This window comes from Apus apus, chromosome 7 (assembly GCF_020740795.1).
Source record: "Apus apus isolate bApuApu2 chromosome 7, bApuApu2.pri.cur, whole genome shotgun sequence".
NCBI classification, from domain to species: domain Eukaryota; kingdom Metazoa; phylum Chordata; class Aves; order Apodiformes; family Apodidae; genus Apus; species Apus apus.
Window position 1 is genome coordinate 12564743 of NC_067288.1, and position 27261 is coordinate 12592003.

General features: G+C 37.1%; 1 protein-coding gene across 1 annotated transcript in view; it reads right to left on the bottom strand.

The window, feature by feature from the left end:
- Window positions 1–10804: 10804 nt before the first annotated feature.
- The window catches only part of SNX7 (sorting nexin 7), a 30331-nt gene continuing 13874 nt past the window's right edge, over window positions 10805–27261 (bottom strand). Inside the window, exons 7-9 of the mRNA XM_051624542.1 lie at window positions 25574–25660; window positions 19515–19667; window positions 10805–11210 (exon numbers count right to left, since the gene is read on the bottom strand). Coding sequence (XP_051480502.1) covers window positions 11130–11210; window positions 19515–19667; window positions 25574–25660 — 321 coding nt within the window. The 3' untranslated portion in view covers window positions 10805–11129. The remainder of the gene's footprint in view (window positions 11211–19514; window positions 19668–25573; window positions 25661–27261) is intronic.

Sequence of the window (27261 nt, forward strand, 5' to 3'; positions counted from 1 at the left end):
TTTGCCACTTGGATTTCTGGTTGCAGCTTGGAACAATGGATAGAGCAAGAATTATTTGCAAAAATTATTCAGCAACACATTTCAAATAATGAATATTTCAGGTAAATCATTATAGGCCATACTTGAATAAGAAAAGAGGCAAAATAGTTAATAAATTATTCATGCAGCTTTAGCACTAATATAATAAATATTACATGGTGTCAGAGGGAAAGGAAGGGTTTTGGAATGAAGAAAGAAATTAACTATGAAGGAAACACACCTGAAAACTGGAGAAGGTGAATACACAGATTTGAGATACATGAATAATAATGAAGAGACTAATGGGAGAAAATAAAAAGGATGACACCTATGAATCATTTTGAGAGCCACAATACTCTTCAGTTATTTCTCTACAAAGAGTATATCAACTTCTCAAACATCTTTCAGCTCTGTTTAAAAACAAAACAAAGAAAACAAAAGAAGACCCCCCTATAGTTAGCCAGATGGGAACATACCTAGACCTGGCTAAAGGGAATTACACAATCAGAAGTACTGATTTACAAAAGGGAGGGCCCTAATATTTGGTGAAAAATACCATTTTGAGTGTTGAATAACATCTTACATTTTTTTTATTTATTTTTTTTGCAAACTGACTTTTCTCACCAGCTTAATACTGATTCAGGACAATAGGATTGTGTATTTTTTAAGGACAGAATCCATGCAGCTTCTGTTGTGCTTTGAGTAAGCACACTCATAAACATTAAGCTCTGAGTGGTCAGTCAGATCTGCTCTGACATACTCCATCAAGTAACATCATTAATTCCTTGTTTGCTGTTTTGCTCAGGTGTAGTGAGTACAGGTTCTCAATAGTCTTATCAGTTGTCTCTTAATTTTAACATTTTAAAAAATAATTTTTTTCATCTTATTTTTGTGTGCAAGAGGGATTTAGCATTTTTTCACTTTCAAACTCCTTCCTTTGCAACAGTAGGCAGAAAATGGGAGAGAAGAGAGGAAACTAGTTAAAAAAACCCAAAGTATTCCAAACAGATTTTGAAACAAGTAATTTTTCTAAAAGTGGAAATGGAGATGCATTACACATTTTTCCCTATTGGCAATGGACTTGGTCTTCTTTTAACCTCAGGAATAACATATTAAAATGAAAAGTTTTACATTCATCATTTCCATAAATGTCTCATCTACAAAATCTGTCATGGGCACACCAGTCTCCTCCTCATTGGACATTTGCCAGCCTTGGCAAATCAATCCATCTTTTGCACATCTGCTCAGAAAATGTAATTAGTTATATCCATATGCTGCAGAAGTACATGATAAAACTTAAGAAACAGAAAAGGCCAAGAGACTTGACAGCCTTTCTCCTTCCTACTATGTGTATTTTGTCAGAGACTTAGAAAATTGAGAAGCTTTTCTTGCCCTCTGCCACAGGCTGCCGGTATCACTGTGTCCTTAGCAACTTCAAGAAATTAGGCAAAAGCAATTTATAGTTTATTCTAATACTTTTGGTTTTATTCACTTGAGGACAATAATTTATCCTGTAAAAAGATGTAATATTAGCCCAATAAGACTTACCTTCTTTCATTGGTTGTTAAGGTATTTATGAACTTGTCCTTGCAAAGACATTGTAAATAAGATGGGCAGGGATCCTCATCTGAAGTTTTGTGACATGGAAGACCCAGGTGAGAAGCTCTTGCTACACAAAATGACACTTGTGTTGCAAATATGGAAACTCTAAGCTTGTTGATCAGCTTTGTCACAGCTGTGCTCCATTTTCCTGGCAAGTGGGAAAGGAGAAAGGGACTACAATCCAAAACCACGCTATGCCTCAGCAACCAAAAGTTGATTCAATGGCATCTTCATTCCACTTTGGCGTATAGGTAGAACTGTTCCATGTTCACCAAGGTTTAAACCTTGCATTCAGTGGCTGTGTCCCTGCAAAAGGGCTGAGCAAAGTCTGGTGTAACTCCCTTGGATTTTACTAAACTACAGGATCCTCTCAAATTTGCTGTTTTTACTAAGCAAGATGAACTACCTTGCATGAATATTAAGCTCTTCTTTCTTATGACACTGTAGTTCAAGGTTAATAGATACTGGGAAATAGAGCTGTTGTAACTATGATTTGTCCATTAATCCCAGTTTCTTCAAAGTTAATCCCAAAAGATGAAATACGTTCCAGATACACTCTAGTTCTATCTCCATGGCAAGGGAGTTGCAGCTGTTCTCAAAACCTGCTGTAATGAAACATCAGTTTATTTTTTTTCCTGGATGGTACATTAACAACCTCAGTGGCTGGCATGTTTAAAACACAAGATTTTTTGGTTTTTAATTCAGTTCAATTCTCAAGAGATTTGAGCTTTCAGCAGGACTTTATCATCATGGTGTGGAGCAGAAGCCACAGGCCGCTACTTAAATTATATGGTGCAATGCAATTTCTGGAAATGCTATATTCTGTCAACTCTTGTTTTCTTGTTTTCTTACTGAAATACAAACCAGTGTATCACTGTTCACTGTCTGAATTAATCATGATGATTTGGCATTCCAGAAACACCATTTTAAGTTAATCTCTGACACACCACATTTAGTTGTTGTGTATGTTGTTTAATGGCTGTGCATTTTTCTTAAAAAAACCAACCAACAAACCAACAAACAAACAAAAAACCAAAATAAAACCAACTTTGAAATCATTAGCATTCTTTTACTTCAGTAGGGGGTTCAAAATCAAAATTGCTGGTACCCTCATCCTCCCACTTTTCTTTTAGGTTTAATATGGAAAAAATAAAAGCTCTCCTAATTATAGAGATTTAGCTTTCTTTATAAACTGGCTATTTTAAGATCTGTTTACAAGATCACAAAATGAAACATCATTCCAAAACAGTGTGAACTGATTACATCCTTCTGAAGAACATGTAGCAGTAGAATATACATTTGTAGCAGTTACACTGCCCTGTAATTAAGGCTTTATTGCTTCCCTGCTAAACACACGTTGCTGCTTCTAGAGAACAGCTGAGATATTTAAAAGACAATGGAAAATTCTCCCCCTCAAAAAAAACCCACCCCCAGCCTTTTAGAAATAAGTGGCAGAAACACTGTGGTCACTACCAACTATAAGATTAAGTCAAGATACTGATTGTATTTTTCTGCTCCAGTTTCTTTTTAATGAGCAGATTTTCCCCACATACTATTAATAATTTGAATGTTGCATAATTGGGAGACTTTGTATTAGGACAGAAGGCTTCAGTCTTTTCATTAATTTCCATGGGTTCTGGACCACAGCAAGGATGATGCAGTGGTCGGCAATCGCATCGGGAATATTCACATCCCCCAGAATGAATGAACAGACCAAAAAACAAGAGGCCCCATGTAAATACATTTGCATGGTTAGAATTACACAGGGGACTTAGTTCTGCTCTGAACTGATCTCACATTTTTGAGAAACTAAAATTAATTCTGAAATGTTCCTTGCACTGAGCAGCTTTCTATGCAGATGAGTGAGCTAAATGTCAGCTGCCAGATTTATGGGCACGTGGCTGTGCCATGTGACACTGTGCTGACCATTGTATGGAGCTGTACGTGTTCCTTGCTATTAAATAGCTGTACCACAAATAATGAAGTAGAACACTCTCACATCTGGATCTATGTTATTGAAGAGAGACTCCTAAGGAAAATCTTCAGAGCCTTGCATTTTATTTCTGAATAAATACTTTAGATAAATGAGATGACATATTAAAAAGCAGATATGAAATTATATTGTTTTCCATAAAGCTCATCCGTAAGACAAATGCTTCTAAGGGCAGATGAACATATTGTAGAAATAATCTTGATCAGTTTTGACAAGTTGCACAGTGGCTTTCTGAGCAGTGAAGCTAAAATCCCCAAACCAACCCTCACAAACTAGACACAACACACATTTGGAATAGGTAGCAAGCCATACAAAGCAGGAACAGGAACATTTTGAGTAAAGCGTTAAATATGAAATATAATTTAAATAATTAAATCAAGTATCTTTCTAATGGGGTTAAATGCATTTTTTTCCTTCTGTACTATTTTTTGATCTTTTATGTTCTAAAATATATTTATGGACTGCAATCCAAGTAAGAGATGACAGTTATCTTTGTACCACTCCCAGAGTCTCTTTTGAGTAAGGAGATAAAGCACAGTAGCTCCTTTTGCTCCTCAGCACCTCTCTCAGCCCTGGGGCAGCCAGGGTTACCTTCCCCCAGCCCTTCACACCCGCTCTCTGCCAGCAGCTTCTCAGGGCCTCTGCATGCTCTCCTAAGGTGGCTGTAAAAGCCCTTATTAAACCTCAGTGAAGTGCTCAGCGGGTGAGCAGGAACCAGTGTGGGACCTGTATGAAGTGGCTTTGCAGCTCTTACGGAAAGGGAAAAAAACCAACCAGGGAACATATTCTGTTGGCATCTGCATGTGAGGCAGAGAGAGCACAGCTTTTCTGACCTTGGCTGAGAGAAGCTGGGTAGGACCTGCCAGTCTGACCCAGAACTGCCTTTCTGTATTAGATATTCTGGGGGCTGATGCTGGTCTGTACTGAGAGTCTCTCTGAATCAGCAGAAACTCAGAAAGGGAGAAAAGGCTAATAGAAACAAAAGGTTCTAAGTTCAGTCTTCAGCAGAATTTTATTTCTTCATTTGCTTTACCATCCATGACAAGATGAGGCAGAACTGCATTTGTATAATATTTTAAACTATAATATTTTAAAATTCTTTTAAAAAATGGTGTGCCATAACACACAGTCATCGTCACAGAAGATAATAATATAGTTGCTTTTTCTGCTTTTGTAACTCCCATTTTATGTTTATCCATTATTTTTCTTCCCTACAATGAGATGGTAAGAAAATATGTGCAATTACAGGAATAAAGCAACATGCTGGAAGGCATCAATAAATATTTAACAACTTACTTTATTTACTATGTTAAGCTGTGACAATTAATCTGCTTATAAAATTTGTACTGTCCTGTCAGTGAATGAACACATAGTTTACCAAAGAGCTATTCTCACTTAGCTATTTTCTCTCAAACCCAGTATTTCTCTAACCTTGCTTTAGCCTTGTTTTCATGCCAGCAGAGTATGTGCCAGGTTTTTCTGTTTATTGCTGGTGGACAAAAGTAGGAGAGGATGTACTAAATTCCCATAATAGATTTTCTTTTCATAGAATTGCTTTTAATTTATCTCATAGACTCATAGAATACTTCTAGATTGAAATGGACCCTTATAAACTTCTCTCTTTTGCTTTTATTAGATAGGGCCTTTGGACTCTCCTGCTATCTAAGAATCAAGCAGTAAAAACAGATAAAAAGCGTTAGTGATTCTGAAACTTCAATGAGCTGCTGCCCATTTAGGTAGTCCCTGCCAACATCAAGGGCTCAGTACCAGCTTTGTGGGGCCCAAGCAATTCTTGTGGGCTCCTGGGCAGGAGGTGCTTGCTGATGTTCAGAGGAACTCTGGCTTTGTCTTGTAACCCAGCTGCCAAATAATGCAGCACCTGACGGAAAAAACAGTTCACCTCATAGAAATAAGGAGCTTGTCATAGTTGTACATGTATGGGGCTTCTTGCTCAGCTCTCATCATAAAACCTATTTTTTTACCTCCTGCTGAAAGCTTAGTTTATTATTTAAATGAATGCGATTCTAAAATAGAAATGAAAAAATAAACATCTTATTTCTTTTAATTTACAAAAGAGCCTGGTGAGATGCTTTACTTTGGTAAAAAAAAAAAAATTAAAATTATAATTTATTTTTTAATTAAAGAAGTTAATTCAAGAAGGCAGTTCAGTTGCTCTTTAAGCTGGCATAGTGTTTTAACAATTACTTTTAAAAAAGTGAATCTTCCCCACCTCACATAATCAACATTGCTTTGATTCTAAGGAATTTTCTTAGTTTGGCTTTGACAGTTAATGGCTTACTGGAACTCTTGGTTAATTATTAATGCAGACATAATAATGCTTATTCTTTAAGTAACCGCCTAAGCAATACATTTATCAAAGGAATAATTCCTGCTGAAAACTCAGTGTCATGTTACAATCTAGATAAAAAATTTTAAACCTCAAAGTTTGGCTTTTTGTCTGTAGTAAAACTAATAAAATTTTTTGATAGTTTTTCAGATTATATTTTAAACAAGGACATTCTTTTCCAGTTTTATATTTCTTTAACTGTGTAAATTATCTAAAGCAGGATGTACCTTCACAGTTCAGGTCCCCAAAACCTCCCAAATGCACTGAAAGTTTGTGGCTATCCCTTTCAGATTCAGATGAGCTGTTGCCTCACTGTTCCTCCCAGCGAGGCAGAACCACTGACAGCAGTGGGGCTGCCCCCAAACTTTGGTGCAGCTTGGAAAAGCAACACAGTAGGGTTCTTGAAGGAGTTTAATGTTCAGTTTGTTGGCCAACATTTCTTTTAGTCACTCTGTATTCAATAACCTGTCTCTGTGGGATTGCGTAGATAAGGCTTTTCTTTCTCCAGGGTGGTGGCAGGACTAGAGTCAAGGCAGCTGAAAGCCAATCAACAGCTTGTAACTGGTTCACACATTAAAAGCTTCAAAGCTGTGCAGTGCTTTAAGAACATTTTGCTGCCCAGGTGCTTTCTGCTAAGGCTGTACGATTTGATCCTCTAGTCACTGAAGTCATTCCCACCCGCTAGCAGGTAGAAGCCCCTCCATTTGTCAGAAGGGGTTTATTTAGCCATTTTCTTTGAATATACTTAAAACATATCAGAGGACCCTGTTACATACACCTCTGCCCTCATCCATTCTTCACAAAGCTGCAAAGGACTGACTGTGCAATATAGTTGGCAGTGCTGGTAACTAATATTAAAGTGTGATTTGGGCATATGAAATAAACACCCTCAGATATTCCTCCTGGCCAGCAAAGCTCCTGCTGGAAGGTTGTTTTCATGATTAATTTATGCCAGCATTATCCTTTTTTTAAGTATGCTATCAGTGAAACCCTGCCCATAGCTATCAGGCAGATGAAATAATTTCAATATATAAAGCCCAAATCTTTTTGAAAAGTCACTATTTTGGGTGTAGGCTGACAACAGCAAGGGTCAGCAGCTCTTTTTTTTTATGCCCATATTTGTTTCCTTTTTCCCAGAACATGCGTCTTGCTACTGATCACTTGTCAAGTGATGGAGTCTGCACCAGGCAACAATTCCATGCTTAGAGTCACTGAAGTCTTACCCATAAAAGCCATCTGTTTTACCTTTATTATTAGCACTGGTGACAGCTCCCCTGGTAGGCAGCTGAGAAGCTTTTTGTTGCTTTGTATGTGTTTTCAGTCTAACAAGACAGAGAAATGCATTGTTTACAGGCTCTAGATATGAAACACTAACATATAAAGAGGCATCTCATTCTCAAAACCTGACCTTTTCATCTGTCTTGGAATTGTTTCCTCTTTATGGTCAAGACACAGACCTAGATGAGTAAACACTGCAGCCCTGCAAACTGTGCTACAACACTTGTGTCTGAATAAGCTGGTTGTGGTTAGCCTTGAGCTGGGATTTGCACACTGAACTCAGAGCAAATGGAGGCCTCTTTTATTTCTTTAAATATTTATTTGACTTTTTTTTCCAAGCACTTTTACATAAATTTAGAATGCTGTCACAGGCACTTAGCATGTACTTGACCAGTAACTCACAGCTACCTGCCAATGGTCTCGTCTCTGATGCTGGGCAGAAAGGGCATCACTGCAAAAAATGGAGCTGTTGGGCCAAGAAAACACTTGGTCACATTTTCTCTGGCTGTCCAAGGAAGCTGATAAGCTGTTCCAGTTCTGTATTCTACAGGTGGTGATTAGCTATGAAATGGCAGTTTGAATTTTCTATTTTATAATAAAACACTAATGTTGTTTTTAAAGTGATCTCACATAAATTTGAGAACAAAAAACACACAGGACTGGATGGGAAACTTTATACCACTCAGAGCTGATGTGTCATGCTCCCTGCAGGCAGACACAGTGAAACATAACACCATTTTTTCACTGGTTTCTTTTCTTGAAGATCAGATTTGCCTTTTAAGTGTTTAATTAATTTCAGTCTGCAAATCTGCGGAAGAAAGTTGAGGCCTCCAGACAGAAGCTCTGAGCTGTAAGCAGCTGAAAGTGAAATTCCTAGTCAGACTTCTGGCACTTCAGGAATTTAAATTTGAAGTGGCTGGGCTCTAACAAGCTGTACAAAGCTATCTGAACACAGCAGGATGGAAATCCAGTAAGAACAGGCAGATTGATTTTGAGTAATCGAATAGTTGAAGCACTTTCTAAGCATTAGCCCAAGGAAGGTGAGACTCCATAAAAGAAAAATCTTTGGAAATAGGTTTAAATACACAATAGACTTTCTAAAATTTAAATTTCAGAAGTATTTGCATGGCACAAAAAAGGGCAATGTTTGATTGTACTTAACTATAATAGACCTTGGTTTTGCATGATGCTATTAGACAAACAGAAAAATAGCAACATGGTCACAAGAAAGCATCTGTAGAACTGATTACTAGTCTTCCTTCGTAAGTCATGGCCTGGCTAAAGAGAAAAAGAAATTAAAGATAAATCATTAACATAATGAACCACAATCCAAATTTTACCAAGGTGATTGGTAAAATCAGAATCATGGTGATTCTGATTTCTAAATGCCTAAGAGAGCAGCTTTCTGCTCTGGCAGAACATGCAGGTAAAACTGATGGCGACGACACATGTTGGCATTTTGCGCCTCAGCTAACCAGACTTTACATTTTCTTAGAGGAACCTACACTAGAAGCACAGTGTATAATTTTTGGTTAAACTTAAACATTCATACCCTTCTAAGTAAGCCTGTTCAAGCTCAATTTCTGGAACTTTCACTTATCTGGTATTTAGAGTGTTAGTGCTGTCTGTCTTGTTAGAATCCTGTTTATAGGACCATACACTGCTGAGAGATTAGGAGCTAAAAACAGCAGGCTAAATTGAGTATTAATAAATGCAAATTAATGCTCACTGGGGAAAAGCCAGCTCTCCTATATATATATACACACACACTGATGGAAATTAAATTATTTAGTAACCTTCAAAAATAGCTCTTAATGTTAGTGGACAGTTCTATGGAATGGCAGCTCAGCATTCAGTGGTACTTCAAAAAATAAATTAGCAATTAGTAGGGAAGAATGATGAAAAAAAAAAACCACGTAATTATGACAACATGTACATTTCTGGTGTGCCTGCATTTTGAACACTGGTTGCAGCAGGACTAGAAAATACAGAGGAAAGCAATAACAGTTAGCACAGATGTGAGATGCCTTTTGTAAAAGATTATATTAAGCTACAGCTTTTCCTCTGGGAAAAGAGGCAGTGCTTGGAAGACACACTAGAGGTTTGTGAATTCTTGAGTGGCACAGGGAAGACAAATAGGAAACAAATATTCATCTCCCAATTTAAGAGGCAGAGAGCATTACCTGAAATTATTGGGTAGCCAGTTCAGGAAATCACAAAATGAATTGATTTTCCCCGCAAATTAAATTGTGGAATTCATTGATACTCATCATGGTAAATACTAAAAGTTCAGATGTAAAAAAAAGAAAACAAAGCATGGGGAAAGGCATTAAGCATATTGATAGATGCTCTGATGTGATAAAACCCCAAATCAGTGGAAAGAATATAATGGAAAAAGAGCATAGCCAAAGCAGGTTGTTCTTCCATGGCTCCTGCGAGCACCCGCTGCCAGCAGCGCGGGGCAGGACACTGCCCAGCCCCTCGGCACCGCCCCGCCTGCCTCTCCACTCCAAGTTCAGCAAGGTGGGAGAGATGCATGCTTCCTACAGAATTTCCTTAACTGCTGCTTTATAGCTGAAAAAAATTCAGCTGAGCTTTCATTAATAATTCATGGGGGCAGCATGAGTGCAGTCTTCCTTGCGTTTCTGTAAAGGCCATACTGGTATTCCAGGTCTCCCTGTCATCTGAATTGCTTAACATCGAAGCCACAAACCGACTTGTCCATTTTGGACAGGCTCATAGCCACCCAATTGCAGCCATTCAGTCGGAACTGACACTCCCAGCCAACAGGTGGCTGACAAGAACAAGCTCACAAATTACCACCACAGAAGGTGAAGGTGAAGCCCTGATGCTCTGCAAGGCCAGAGATGTAGTTAGGCTAGGCCTAGAATTCCTGCACCTCATTCTTTTCATTCTTGGACTTAGGCTTGCTCAAACCTCAACTACTAGGGAGAACAACTGCAGGTATTACAAATGCAGACTGACAGACCTTTGGGTGGAATAATTCAATGACTGGAACAGTTTCATGCATATTGCATGAGTGAATCAGCTAATTATTATAATGCAAAACTCTTCTTTCTTTTCTTATTCCTTTGTCTTCCCAACTGGCTAGCCAAAGAGGGAAGAAGTTAAGGACTACAGGAGTGTCAGCTGTGGGAGTAAAAGGTTTGATCCTGCAAACTCCAAATGGAAGCTCTTGTGTTGGCAGAATCAGTGCTGTGACTAGCATTGTATCATTGTAGAAACCATCTGTTTCATGAACTGTCAGTTTTTTCTTTATCTTTTAAAAAATGTCAAATTGAAAATGTTTAATAGACATATAAATACTGCAAACTGAAAACTGAACTAACAGTACCGTAAAGCAGCATTAATCTCATACAACATGTTTGGCATCTTTCCATACCACACTGCCATTTGGTGGCTACCACAATCTATTAAAATAATCCTAAAGAGCTCCTTGAAGACTGAACTAGCTCGTTTTACAAGTACATGAATTTACTCAAAAAAGAGAATATAACAAGCACACTAAGATAGCAAAGTACTTCTTAAAGAGGAGGATACAAAGCTTTCCTTATTAAACTTTTTATTAAAATGGAGCTATTTTTACATATTTAAAATACTTTATATCCAAATAATGCAATATTTATGAAAACAATTGTATGCAAAGACTTGCATAAAAATATGTAAAATCACAGCTAAGGAATATAAAGCAATATATAGCATGTTCCAAAATGTATTTCAGGACTAGAAAACCTGAGTTTTTAATAAGCTGGTTTCCTGCATTTCACTGATTTTCAACAGTTAAATTTAATAATGTATTTGATGTCATATAAAGCACTTCTTTGGTTGGGAAAAACTTCATGGAAAAGGCAGAGATTGAGCAGATATTACTCAAGGCCTATCTTCAGAATCTTCTTCCACATGAAGATCCAGTGTTTGAGATGCTAGGAAGGACTCCCATGTAGCAAGGCACTTAAAAAAAACACAGAACAGACACATATGAATATAGCAGATAGATTTCTGTAAAACTGGCAGCTAAGGAGAAAAAGAAGGAGAAAAAAACACAACACAACAAAAACCAGAACACATACCATTATCACAAGCTGCTTTTGTGGGAATATGGTATGAGCAAAATATGGTTTCCTAGGCAGCGCAGTGATATGCACAGTGTTGGCCAACATGCTGAGTGAGCTGTAAAGGTCACTTTTACATAATGACAAGCACACAGTGTGAGCATCCTAATTGTATGTGTTAGCATGGAAGATGCTAACATTAATTATGCTCTTCTTTAATCTCTCCCTTTAGTTACAGGGAACGATCTCTTCCAAATAGAAAGCACACTGTCAGGCACAGTGTGCCCTTGTAATCTCTGTGGATTCCTATTGAATACCCAATTTTCTTTCCAAGTTAAATTAAAACGGTTTTTTTCTAAACACACAGAGAATTTATTTTTCCCCAGAGTAACAAGGAAGAAATGGGACAAGAAAGGCAGGGGGTGGGGAAATTGTCATCCTTACAACAAGTGGCATTTCTCTTCTCATGGAAAAATGTATTTATAATGTACAAACTGTTGTTTTTTTATTTGAAGCACCAAGACGGTAGGCAGTAAAATGAAAAAATTCCCAAATGACTTTGGTTTCATTTGGCTTAAAAGAGTGCTGGCAGCTTGGAAAACCATTATAAATCATAGATGACTGTTGAGAGTCATGGCAAGGCAATAACTAGGTAACCCATGGTGTGGTTGTTATCCAAAGTACCAGGTTTCTACTGTTTTGAGTTTGTCATTAAAACAGGGTGGACAAATTAATGCAATAATGTTATTGTTTTGATGGTATTAAAAAAACACCTTTGAAATGAAAATTTTTACTTATACACTCATACCTATTGCTCTTGACAATGCAGCTTATTTACTACTTACTGTACAGGTTTTTTTCATCAAGAATCTGAAATATTCACAAGAAATAAAGTCTTCTGAAATTTCTCAGGAAATATCTTCTTTTCTACTAAAACCTGGACAGCATACTCAGCGTATCTGAACTTTGCATTAAATCAGTACCCTGAAAACAGCATCAGTTCTTAAGTGAAAAGTTTTGTCATAAGCTGTTGAAGCCACAGTAATTTGCTGTACCCAGCTACAGTGAAATATCTAACATCTGTCATTGCTTAGGAGACATGCAAAATACACTCACATTCATGCTGCTTGAACTTGCAGCTGTCTTACTGTCTTATGAATGACTTTGAAACTCTGCCTTTAAATATGTAGGTTCAATGATACTACATTAAGGAGCCTATGTGCTGGTATTAATTGCATATCTGTGCAAGCAGACAAGTGGGAGGATCTGAAAGTCACAAATTATGTTAAAGTATAAGCTCAACCAGCAAAATGCAGAAGACATGCAGGATAACCAAAGTTGGGAGAATTCATGATGACACAAGGACACAAAACCAGAGATACTCATAAATCTAGAGGTGACAAAAGTAACAAGAAAAAGCAAAAAAAGTCAGCAGAGATTGTGTCTCTGAAGACCTAAGGAGTAGAAGGCATGGTTCTGCAAGATAATGTGAGAAGTCAAAACAGCTGACTGATCTAAGAGATCCCAAAGAAGAAAGTATGCAGGAGCTTATTTCTGAATTGGCTTTGGTCGTTATGAGGCATGTTAGAAACTTTTCCTGTTATTCATACACTGTCCTTTACCCTATGGAAACCATGAATCTACTTCCCCAATGTTTCTTTTCTGATCTTGCTGACAAAATCTCCAACTATCTTCTGCTTTTGCACACAACAACAACATGCTGCTGTTCAGAGCACTTCTAAGGTTTGAAATACTGTGGAAAGAGAGGAATAACATGGTAAGATTCATGTGGAAATGTTGCTAAAATCAGGGAAAAACAGTGAAAACAGTGCTTCAAGTGTTGCAAACTGATTTCTGACTTAAAGGGTCTTTTTGACATTTTGTATAAAGCCTCTAAGATTTTATTATTAGATTCTCCCCCACTTCATGTGTCACTGTGGTGGCTGAGTCTATCTTAGATGCTTGAGCTGGAAGGTGGCATCTTGGTTTTAAAATGTCAGTGAGGCAGTTGCTATCAATTTGTCTTCACTGTGGCACTCAGACTCAGATTTCTGTTTGCTAGAGCAACAGTTTGCTTGGATCACAGTCCTAGAAAGCTGCAAGGCTTTTTCTAGGTGTGGGACAAAAAATGGTCACCTTTTCTTGAAGAGTCTTTTGTTGGCAATGACTGACTGTTTTTTTTTACTTTTTTTTTTTTTTTTTTGAACCACAGTGTAATTTATACCATGTAACTCCATGTTTTGTAATTCTGTAATTTCAGTAATTTGAATTAAAATACATACATCAGCACTGCCTGGAACGTAAAAATGGCTTGCTGTTATCTTTGCAACTCTGAGCCAAACTGCATGTTAAAATGCAATCACAAGATGTTGCTTAACCAGACAGATACAATCATAGAATCATAGAATGGTTTCAGTTGGAAGGGACCTTAAAGATCATCTAGTTCCAACTTCCCTGCTACAAATCGACTGAAGTCTTTCCAGACAAAGAGGCAAAACATTTTTTTCAGTTACACATGCTATTCAGTTTTTAATTTACCCTCATTTATATAACAAAAACACATTTTCCAAAATGTAAGAGCAATGGTGGCTCCTTTCACTGTCAGACATCACAGTGCTGCTACAGCTCACAGGTTTTATAATTAACCATACCAAAGCAAAACTAGGTCTCTGTGCCTTAGGCTCAAGCTTTTTGTATTGTGAAGCATGAACTGCATAAATGACATTTCGTTAGTGGTGTATACTTCAACATTATTACAGAATTATTTTACTTCATTCTCCTGGGATGTTGAAAATGGAGATCTAAATAGAGGATCAGCCAGCTTTCACAAAAGAGGCAGAAAGGAAAAAGAAGAAAAAACAAACCCAGGAAATTAAATGTGCATACACAGGATTGAAATTCATAATCCAATTTCTTGTAAAAGCCTGGCAGAAGGCATAAAAAAGCTTAAATACACAAAATGAAACGGCAAGAGCTTAAATAAGGCTACTTTACTTAAGATATTCTGATTACTACCACCTTGAAAGGCATTTTGTTTGGTCTTATGTGGGGGGAGAGAAGATGGACTGTTCCCTACAGTCACACATCTGTTGTTCAACATAATTAAACAAAACAAAACAAAACAGAAAAAAAAACCACAAAAGAGGTTTTCATGTAATACAATTGTACATCTAAATAAAAAGGAAATACAGAAATAGAACATGTAGTAGGGATTTTAACAGGAGTGTGTTACATGCTATGTGTGTTTTGGTTCTAGTTCTCCAGTTTCCATGGCTGATACATTAAAAATACCATTTATTATGGCATTTTCTAGAGCAAAACAGAAAATGAAGTCTTGTGTGTGTCTGTGAGAGGCGTAAAATAATTTCACAGTTTCTAGTTGCAAGGAAAAAAAACTAGACTGCACAGAACCAGTGATTCCCACCATTCTTCCTAAAAGTATTTAGAAGAAATTTTTATGGTTGAAGTGAATGAGGGTTCAAAGATGGATCCTGGCTTTGAAGCAATACACTGGCTCAGCCATGTGGGAGCATTTGAAAATCACATGAAGTTTGTTAGCTAAATTTCCAGGCATTGCTAAGGTAGAATGTGATCAACATGCATGAGCAGCTAACTTTTTGCTACATAACCAAATGACTAGTTAAATGCATCATTACAAAGGCCTCTAGGGCAAACAACAAATCTCATCTATTTTTCTACAGCTTTTACTACAGAGGGGTTTGGAGTTAGAAGGCAGTTGCTGAAATGGGGAAGGAGTAATATTTTGCCCTAATGAATCTTTTAGATAAATTTATGCCCGCAGAACAATGTAGGTCACAGAAATAAACTAAATTATGCTTGAAATAGTTGAGAAAATCAGGAAATTACTTATATTTTTGGAAAAGGGTAAGCTGTGGCAATACCAACAACGCTCTTACTATAATAAAGATAACTAGCTTTTTTATCTAATTAAGCTGCAAAGGTTTAACATGATTAGTTTGACATGAGACAAATAAAATTAGAGGCTGGGCTTTAAAACAAAGCATGCACAAGAAAAATCATGTTCTTCCAATGCCAAAGCTAATTACATATCATCCCAGACTCTGGAAAAGCCCAGTCTTCATGCACTTCCTAGAGTTCCTCATCATCAGTGGAAAACGAAACTCTTTTATATTTACTGGGTTTATAATGTCTAAATAGTCTTTGGAATGGGCTGCAAAATCTAGCCACTTATTCCAATGCTTTTTTCTGAATATAATAGTTTAACAAAGTTCTTTGCTGAGAAGATAAAAGTGTTTCTTTGATGCTGTAAATATTCTAGAGACTATAGAAAACATATGAGAAAAACAAAGGAGAAATTAGTAAATGTTTAATTGCTATTGCTGTTTGAAGCCAGAGCCAAGCCAACATTGCCTGGTTTGGTTTTGCTAATTTGTACTAGGAGCACTTCAGACATACTAGCTAAGTAGTAATACCACAACTTTCTCCACTAACGTTGTATCTTGATTTGGTTTTAGTAATGCTGCATCTTCAAGGCTCTGCAGAGTATCTATACCTAACCTAATGAAAATCCTGGTAAAATCAGCTTTCTCAGCTGTAAGCTCCACCCTGTGGACAGTTTGTGATTTCAGCTGTTTGGCAGATGCCTCTTCTGGACTAAGACGTGCTATTTCAGACAGCAGTGTCATACCTAAGGCATGCAGAAAAGGAATGAAATAAATGGTGTGGTGTTAAATCAGGCTTCATTGAAGCACTCTTCTCTACAAGGCAAACAAATCAATGCTATTTACTTCAGAAATAGGAGTAAAGGTCTGAATTTTTAAAAATTAAAGCCTTCTCATATTGTTTCAGAAAATTCTCCCTATTTTAGCAATGCAATTACAGTCATTATTAATTCAGTATATTACTGGCTTTAAGCCTTTGTGGAACACAGAGTGACTTAAGCATATCTTCAACTCTTTTCCAGAAGCAAAGAAAAGGAAGTAGAGAACTCTATGAACTCTTGAGACCATCTACAGGAATACCAAATGATTGGTCAGTGATGGTAATTCTTGGCTACTAAATGACAGTATATTTCAATGTATTATAACATAGCTTGTCCCTTATCACAATTAAGATTCATTCTCATAGGCTTGAACAGCAGCACCCTGTAAATCTGCAACACTGAGCTTTAATTAGTGTCTTTGTTACCAAAGGCATTGACAGACACAAAGAGACTGGCGATTTCACAGCTGTAGAAACAAAGGAACACTTCGTACTCAAGTATATTAAATTAAGATAGTCAATAAATTGGAAAGCTACTTGTTTTGAATTAGTAAATCTGGGAAAATATAATTACAGGTAACACTTTAAAGTAGCACTTCATGTAACATAAACATTAATTCAGCTTAAGGGAGACATACTCTTTATGGTAGCTAATTGATGCTTGACAAGTTGACAGCAGAATCCTTAGGCAACTGCAATTAAGGAAGAATCCAAACAAATGTAAGGTCATTCTCTTCCCTCATATTGTGACAAAGAGGAAATAACTTTTGCACATTCTAGTGTACTTTGACACTCTGCTATGTGGTACTTGATCACACTGGCTTCAGTTTTGTACAGTCTTGAAGAACTGGATTGTCTACTGCAAAATCCACCAGACAATATGAGACGTCTGTCTCTTGATATTCTGTAGTTCTCAGAAATTTAAGGGATGCACAGAATGGCCACTAAGAGAAATGACTCCTGTTTAGGTTGTGCACCTGGGAAATGAAGTCGGCAAGACTGGGAATATTGAGGAGCACAGTGAAATGCTTCTGGAGAGAAAGGAATGGGACACTGCTTGTGTCCCATGGTCCCATGGGAGTTGAACTAGGGTGAGGGGGCAAGCTGTGGAAAGGAGGAGAAGCAGATAGTAACTTAAGTTAGAAAGCAGGAAATGATTCCTCATCGGAGATGGACAGAAGAACTGGGCAACTGAATCATATCCATGGCACACGGTGACACAAGCCTAAAGTGATGCACAGAGCATGCTTTAGGAAAAATAATAAAAGACAAGAAGTATGATGAGGAATGCTACAGAAAGGAAAGGCCTCCTAAACATCAACCGGTGCATCAAAAGTATGAACAAGCAACTTAACTTTGGGCATGTGAGAGAATGTCAGTGATGCAAGTAATGACTGAATAAGTGAAAAACATGGTCATGGGCACTGTGTTTGTGCATGAGTTTAATGAGTGAGACTCTGTTTAGGTAGGATTTTGTTTTCAACTGAAAGCATAAAAATCATATTCTAATTCTCACGTTTCTGAGATCTCTTTGTCCCTTCCTGAGGTTTCACTTCTGAACAGTGAAAGCAGATGCCAAGGCTTTATTTTCTGCTGTTTTCAGGAGTACGTTACACACCTGTAATTTGTAACATAAGGGCTTCTGACAGTAACCACTTCTCCAGTAATTAACCATCAGTATTAATCACAGGTCTCAAATAAACGTGTATTTTAGATCAAAACTCCCAATCTAATATTAATTTTAGCAAATTCTCTTGAATGTCAGGATTAAGGTAATGATTTTCTGATGAAACATAAAAAATTGGTTAAGCCCTCACTTTGCAAACAAGGAGTGACACAGTTAGCACAATGTTTTCTATTGCAATCGCTGCAATAAGAGAAGGCATTGTTCTCTAAAATCTAGATCTACTGAGATGTAACAGTAAAAAACATTTTAAGCAGATTTCAATATTCAGGAAAAGCACCAACAAAGAATAATGTTTTAGTACAAACCAATTTGTCCAGTATTTCAGAGGCTATTTAAGAAAAACTACTGGCAGTTAGAGATAGCTGAACCATTTTCTGCAGTTTGTGACTTAATGATAGTAATTTCATGTACAGCACCAAGATCTGGCATTCTGAATTGAAATTCTAATTCAACAAAAAGCATTTATAGACAGGAAAGAGAAGAAGATAATTATTTTTGTTTTTTAGTTTAGCTAACCATTCATTAACAAAATATTCCAATATATTTAGCACCATTTTAAAACACGTACTGCTGATACAGAAGTCAGACATCATCAATAACTGAAGAAAATGTAAGAGGATGCCAAAAGACTGCTGCCTGATTTCAGAAAATATTTTGATCTTAATATGTAACAACAGATTGTCAATGTCCGTTCATCTCACAGACCATATGCTAATTAATTAGACTTGATGATCAAGAGCTCTGTCTTTTCAATAACGTTTTAACAAGATGATTTGTAAAATCAGGACACTGTCATTGGCTAATGGGCAATCCATAAAAAGTTCAAAATGCAGGATTGGAAGCTTCAGATGTCAAGATAGATCTGTGAAAATTACTAACTTATGATCAATAGATGGCTTAGTGTATTGCAGTTTTTTCCCAAATTAAGGGGAAATTCTTTTTAAAAATTCAAGACATCTGGGACATTTTCAAAATGCACACTTCAACCAACAACGTGTTCCCCATGAAGAACCTTCACAGAATGCTTCACATTTTTTGTTACATGTTTTCACATTCTCTTTCTTCATATATATTTTTGTAAAAGGGAATTCTTACCGAGAATATTAGCCATGGCATTTGAGTTGAAAATAAAGATCTAATTTCAAACACTTTTCTTTATTTCTGATGTAGTAATTTCAATTATAAAAATATTTAATTTATTAATTGTGGACACTTGCAGCATTTGTATTTAAAAAAGAAAAAAAAGTGCAATAAGCTTTCATATTGATGTCTCAAAATTATATTGTTCTTCTTTATCCTTGCAATGTCTGATTATTTCAAAGACAATTCCTTAGAGGAATAACAATGAGAACATCTGAATGTGGTGTCTGAAATGGTATCACATTTAAAGGTTTTCCTCATACAAGATCATTTACACAAGTTGAAGCTTTCCAGAGGGCTTCTTCATGCAGTTAAAAGCAAAAGGTTTCCAAAGTGGAATATAGCAGCTGACATTGAACCAAAAAATACGTGCATATTGTTGTGGTTAGTAAAACAAGACTGCCCTCTGTCGATGAGGAACTCAGGATTAACCGCTTGGGCACAAATAAAATATGTTTTGCTTTAAACATGTCAAATTAAGGATAACTGTCTCCCTCTTCCCACAAAAACTGATTCTGAAGTTAATGCAGGTTTGAGCTAAAATGCAAAAAATTTCTCTTTACAGACAAGCCATGGCCTTCTCCACTAAAATAATACATTAAAAAATAATATTGCTATGAGAAAGTGTTTTACCTCTTCATAGTAACGGAGATTATTCTCAGCCACATTAGTGAATGTTGATCTCATATCACACTGCATGTTTTGCTTCCACCTGTCCCAATCTGCTTTCAAAGCATTATTGGCACATTCAACTTTGTCTTCAAGTTTCCCAATTTCTTCTGAGAACTAAACACAAATTGTAAACATAAAAAATATTAGTAAAATCATAATTTCAAAAGTGATTGAAATCAAGTGATTGTAGTGCAGACAAACAGAACTGCTGAACCAAGGCTGTTATTTAGCTTAGCACAGAAAGTCATTCTCCAGGGATAAATTTAATGTTCTTGTTCATTAATAACTTGGTACCATTTATGAAATATTAATAACAACAATTCTAGACCAGAATTAAATTGCTGCTGAGGATATTTTTATCGACTGAGAAGTTACAGACTCCAGTACCTCGTCACTAGCACTTGACTATAAAGCATCTGAAAAAGAAAATACAGAGGGCTTTCCTGAAGCAGAATCAACTATGCAAATTAGATTTGGCCTGAAAAACTGAGAAAACCCTGAGAGAACCTTTAATAACCTCAGGAGAAACCAGACTCAGGAGGAGACAGCAGAAATCAAAAGCACAAACATTCTGATTTGTCGCCTGTCACCTTGCCATCTTTTCTTGTGAAACTAACATCTATGTGATCATGTGAGGCAGAGAGAAATACAGAAGCAGAGAAAGAAAATTAACCAAAGGACTTCTGCAGAGAATAAACTTTTTCACAGCGATCCAGGACCAAAACCTTATACTGATACTATTTTCTTCTAATTACTGTAGATGCACAAAGTAACTTCCGCTAATGGGAATGAGTAAGTGGACAGAGGCCCTCTCTTTAATGAGTCTTCTAGTCTTCTTGATAATTTCATTACCTATTGTAATTTGCTAATCAGCTGTGTCAGTTTGGGCTGGCACCCAGTCAGAGAAGGAGGTACAGCTGCTGCTGCTACAGTGCAAATTCATCTGCTGGGACCATACACAGTGACTATTTGCAGCAGGAAGGAGGTCAGGCAGAAACACCACCAGTGAGGAACATCAAGCAGGAAAAATTTATCTCCTTGTGTTGCTTCCATTGCAACTCAGGTCCCATACACCCTTCTCTTCTTCCTTGTATTCTGCTGTCAGGCAAATTCTTTTTTCCTCATACAATGCCCCTGTAAAGTTGGATAGCCTCTTGTGCTCTCTGCAGGGCTGGTGCTTTCATTGATACAAATTTCAGGATTCCAGGATTAACTTCCAGGATTTTCAAGGAATGCTTACGCTGTTGGTAGAATGCAGAAACGTCAAAATTCAGAGGGGGACTGGCAAGTCTCGGTGTGCAGCCTCCAGCCTGGGCCACATCAGGAGGAAGCAGTGCTGGCAGCATCAGACACAAACTCAAGAGCACTGCCTGAAATGGTCCCACAACCTGAGCTCAGTGCTTAAGTCACACCTCGGATCTCCATGCAGTTTGATACACAAGAATCCTTCATCTCTTAAAGCAGCCAATAACTACTTGACTGGTAAAACGGAAGATTTCATCTGAATGGATTTTCTCCATATTCCATGATACGTAGATGAATAAACATTTTTCATAAGACTTGTTTTCTACACAGATTTTCCTTCTAGGTTAATCAAATACCAGTTATTAATCAAGAACAAAATGCAAAATATTATTTATACTTTACTGAAACCCTAAGTTCAATTATTTAGCCAGACCAGTAATCAAACTATGGACAGGGGTAATTTCAACTATGAACACTGTAGCTGATCTAAAGTTTATATGTGGGGAAATTACCTTTAAAAGAATTACAGGCAGCTGGATTTGGTATCTTGGCCATGTCCCAAGTTAATTGCCATTCCTTCAAATACCAAAAATGAATGCACACAAAACAGAGAAAACAGTATTTTTAGATTACTTAGAGTAGAAAAGGCAGTAGAATCCATTTTCTATTTTTGCAAGAAAAATCCCCTATATGGGAATGAGCTGCACATGTAAAGAAGTTCTCTGACTTAGAAGTCCTGGCTGCAGCAGCTTCCCCTTATCTCTTTCTTCATATCTTTAAGACTTTTATTTTACAGTTTATTTTTGTCTTGCATTTTCTAGGAAGTATTAATTCCTTCCAGGCTGTAGTCACAACATGATGGGGACAGGCAGACTGTTCTAACACCCCTACCTGGATGTGCGGTCTGATCATCCTCTAGAGCCCAAAAGAAACTGTGTTGTTGCAAGGCAAGGGTTGGACTCAAGGCCTAAAGACAACATGATGCCACACTTAGTCATCTCAGGTAGAGAGATTTACGATCTACTTTTTCAGAACTGAAAAAGAAATATGAATGCCACCCTCTTCTGCTGCCATGACAGCAGAAATCAAAGAATGGCTTGGTATCAACAAAACCCTCTACCTAGTGTGTTATTCATTTACAAGATGTAAATTGTTACAATTTATCTGGCAAATTAAATATGATTCTGAATCAATTTTCTTAATTGATCTCACTGAGGCAGCTAGTGTGATAAATTAAATCTTACATCATTGATCGCCTAAGAAGGACAGCACAAGTGCTAATCAGACACCGGACCACAGGACAGGAAGGTGGGAACTAGGGCAGAGCTCAACCAGATGTGAACTGTGGGACCTGTAGCCGAAGAGACTTCACCCAACAGCCAAATCACCTGGTAAGTGACACAGCATTTTATATTATCTAACTATGCAAAATATCTTGAATTTCTATCTGCTACATGAATTAATCCTGCAGCCTGGTGATACTAACCCATTTTAGCCTGGAGTTAAGATATATTCACAATGTGGCAGATTAAGCATTTAATCTCTTCACTACTCAGTTTCAAGCCTGAACACTAGAATTCTTAAGTTAGCATTTAATACTTAATCTGGTTCTGTCAGAGCACATTATGCCAACTTTTTGTCAGAATTACTATTAGCACTAGTGGCAGTATCAAAACTGTTAAAAATTCCCAAACCACAGAGGGATGCACTAGCATTGCTGGATATGCCTTCAGAATGGAGCATGGGAGCAACAGAGCCACAGACTTCAACATCTTTAAAGCCAGAACTCTGGAGGTAAGAAAGGCCTACATAAGCAGGGGGACACCAAAGTCCTCCCAAACATCTGTCAGAGCATGCATACAAAATCACAATCCTCAAACCTTCCATACCCTGAACAATTGCTTTCTTTGTGAACTAAACTTTGGAGTGGGAGACAAGTGTTGGGTTTTTAGAGGAACCACAAGTAGTTTTCCAAAATCCCAGTGGCAGAAGCACAGCTGAAGAAAACGTTTGTTTTTTTTCCCAGCCAATGAGCCTGGCACCTCTTAAGGTTTGATTTGTGATTACAGCCTTTTCAGCTGCACTGACCTTGGGGATGCTGTGTATTCTCCTGCTGCATAATGTTAAATCATTTAATGTTTGTCATGACCAATGCTAAAGATCTCACAGCCTTTTATCAGCTCTAATGATACTGAGATTCCTTATCTATGGTGGAAATGTACTTCAAATGAGATTAGAGTTCATGCCACTCATTGTCAGCAGAATTTCTGGCTACTAGATTGCACTGACAAGTTCAATCTGACATCTATGAGATCATAGAAGTTACATGAGTTCTGTTTAGGAATAGAAACTTGCAAATAGAGCCAAACTCAGTGTTTGACACTAGTTCCAGTAACAGTACCTGTGTTATGACCACCTTTTATTCTGAAATCAGTCTATTTAGAAATGTCAGCAAAATATTTCAACACATAATAACAATTAAAACATAGTAAACAGGTTAAGAAAACATTTAAAAGTTACCCAAATGGTTAAAAATAGCAATTCACCGTTCTCTGTGGCCAAACTATCAATAGAAAAAGCCTTCAACTTCTAATTAAGAAAAAAATTCTTCAGGATACAGCTGCCACTCAATTAGAGAACACAGGATTTTGTTACCAGATTAGACTAACAGACATCTATTTAACTGCTCTCGTAATACTGCTAGGAGAATCAGGCTCTCAGAAACAGCATTTTTTGCAATAAGTAAGAAATGGAGGGGTTGGAAAGATAAAGCAAAGATCTGAACACCTGGGTAATCACACTGTCCAAAAGCTTTCACCAAAACAGTAAACACAGGTTTGGAAACACAGAAACAGTGAAAAAGACCAGATTGCACAAAACTGATCTCAATGTTGTACTCAAAGCAAGTACAGACATCTTGCTATGGAGTAAACCACTGTCAATATCAAATCAACATGGTATGATCAATGCTATGCTAAAGGAAGAATACTCCTTTTTATCTGTAGCAGTTGAGGAAAAGAGAGTGCATGAACCTTGTACGAGGACTCCCTCAGATAATAACAGAAATACATTCTGAAATATGTTCTGCCAGGCAATGCTCCCTTTCCTATGGTGAGCAGCAGTAAGACGTGCTGCTAAACAAGCTACACGGCAATGCAATTCATTGCTGAATTGCTCTGTGCAAATGCAAGTGTTTTTAGCAGGTTGCCAACAAACCATATAAATGAGAAGTACTCATGAAAATGGATGCCAGTGTTAAAACGTTAATATAATTAGCTGCATACAATAACTTACATAATAACATATAACACTCCTTTCTGCCAGAATAAATTCTTGAAATAATAGAATATCTCAGGTAGGAAGGGACTCATAAGGATCATTCTTAATATATATGCTGTGTTTTTACATGCACTGCAACTAACACATGCTAGCAGCAGGTGGGGCAGCCCTGGTGTGGGGTGCTGGGGACAGAGGCAGGCTATGAGAGGAGCCCACAGCAGCTCTGCCAGTGCCTTCACATGGGAATACAGTGGCCTGCAGCCAGCAGAAGATGAGGACCTGCCATTGCTACCCCAACTCCCGGCCTAGAGGTGTTCTCCAACTTACCATTCTCTGCATTTTACAAGAGCTTAAAACTCTATGCATGAAGTAAGGACAAACAACAGGAAAAGCAGCAGACAAAGTAGAGAAACAAAAACAGATCAGAGAACACAAAGGCAATAAAATGAGATGACAATATAAGATATAAGTAAACAGAATTTCTACTTCAGGAAAAACCAAAACCATAGGTATTTACTTAGTGTACCACTGCAGTACGCAGAGGCAAATGGTTACAAAATACACTACAGCCATCACAGATACCAGACAGTGGTAATACACTCCTACTCAGCTCAGTGACAAGAAATCAAAATATGCATTTAAAGTGCCAAAAACGATTCAAACAGCTCATCTTTATATGAAAGCTAATTATGACAACCCTAATAAAGAGTATCTGAAATGTCAAGGATGTTCTCCTTTGATGTACTAAAAAGTTATTATTTAGTTATTTTTATACATTATTTACTCTGCATAACACTTTGTCATAACATTGTGCTAAAGGGACATTATTTAGTCTGGAGAGTTAAACAATCAACAATTTAAAAAATACCAATTCCCATCCCAGAAGTTCCTTTTAATTGGCCTGCTGAGCCTTGCTGGTGCTTTTGGGGATACCTGCCCTCATGGGCTACCAGTTACAGTCTGACTTCACTAGAATGAATGACGGTGTCCTACTGGAAGTAAAAAAATAGCCCTGGGCCCAAGCAGGTAAGACAGAAACCTGAAAGAACAGAATCCAGAACTTTTTTTCTGAGGTGCATTTAATGAACAGCTTTGCTCATTCTAACCACCTCCTTTCTCTCTCCTACATCAATGAAGCAGCAGCTACAAGAGCACTGCAGCAAGTCTTACTTAAACTCCCAGTGTGGAAGTAAACAGAAATGCTAAAAATAAGCTGTGGTACAGTCTGTGTTGACAAAACACAGTGGTCGCCCACTATTACCAGTCCTTTGCTCCAGCAGCCTGTCTACTGAAGCTTTGCATCTTTCTCATGGGTTGCCTTTGCCTGGCAAACACAGCTACAGAGACCAAACATTTTCAGAGTTGAGTATGAGAATTACAGAGACACCATCCAGTTACAGAGCATGGCATCAGGGGATGCACTTTCTTCAGGGGATTGTCTTTTGCAGTTAGAATAAGGAAGGCCCAGAAGATTTCAGCTTTCTGTACATACTCACCAGATCCTTTTCTGTCTTTTTATTGGCTAAAGCATCAACTTTGGAGTCAAGCTCGCCTTGAATTTGGTCTCTCCTTTTCAAAACACCCTTAAGATAGAAGAAAAAAAAAAAAAGTAAACAGCACCCAATTTTTGCCATCTACTTAGAAAATCATCAAACAATAAGGCAATTTAACTAATTTATCAAGATCACAGAATGATGCCATTTAATAATTTTGACATGATAGATGGACTTTCCTCAAAAAAATCCTAAAATCATAAAGACTTATTTTTCAATACCTGTATTTTATCTTACATGTCTTTCAAGAATCTTAATAAATCTAAAATCAGTGCCACAGGAATGTGACATACACAGCATCATTGCTAGTTGTATGAGAAAAACTGCAACAGCAGTTTACTTGGTATCAGCTCAACTTACTCTATATTGACGTTTTAAAACAGTAACATGAGATTGCCAAATCTCATGAACAAAAGTATCTTATTGGAATAAAAACTACAATATAAAGTAGAATAAATTACCAAAACCAGTAAACCAGGCATTATTGAAATTGTGACTTTAAGCATCAATATTATTTTGTAAGTGCCAAATGTCATTCAGTAAAACCAGATGAACTCATAATAAAAATGACAGATGTTCTGATGTTGATACATGTGCTTATTTACAGCATATGTAATTATTACCTCCTTTAAAACTGTCTTATCATGTATGGGATTTTTAGCATTATGTCAAAAAATAATTAGGAAGGAGAAGGAAAATTACTTGTTAGACTACATGACAGGAATGGTATCAGATTAAATTTCCTTTTCCAACGCTTATTTGCTCTGTGACCTCACTGCAGCCTTATAAATTTCTCTCTGCATTAGTTGCCTCATCTGTAAAAGCACACTTAGGTGTTCTTATCTGGCAGAAACCTTGCAAGGCTTTAGTCCTTTTAAATAAATATCAGAAGCAGGACATATATAATTACAAATCTCAAAACCTTCTTTGACATTACCTTGCCACAACTGGTTTTACTGCTTCTTCTGCATATACTAAAGAGGTTTTCAGTATTCACCTCTAGCATAGGGCATGTTGAAACAGCACTGGGCACAAGCAGCTCTACCTTCTCTAGCTGTCTTATTTGATTGAGTTCTCTTTGAAATCTTGTAACAAACACAATAGAATAATTTAGGAGGTTAATTTTAAAATAATGTTAATTGTTTCTTTTTGAACAGGTATTCACTAGAAAATATTGGTAAACCTGACTTAGGACAATTCTGAGTAATAGATTAGCAATACATACTAATGCTCAGAAATCTTTTGATTACATAAATACAGAAAGTGTTTTGTGCACACATAAAGCAAAACAAATATGTCTGGAGCAGTTCTCCTTTGTATCACAAATGCTTTCTCTTTTTTACTATTTCTGTTGCCTCTTTTAAAACGGAGTTAATGAGTGTTTGGCAACTTTTATCACAAATGCTCCTTAAATTACAAGATAAACCAAATTATTTTAATATTAATGTGTTACAGCTATATACAAGTGCTGACTTCTAATGGCAAACTAAGGGACTGTGTTTTTAAAACACATTATTATACTTCTGTGATTGTTTTGTGCAATGTTTGGTGGCACCCTGCCACTAAACCCTCAAATTATTGTATGTGGACCCATAACAAATTTATGGCTGCAGTTTTTACCATGGGGCACA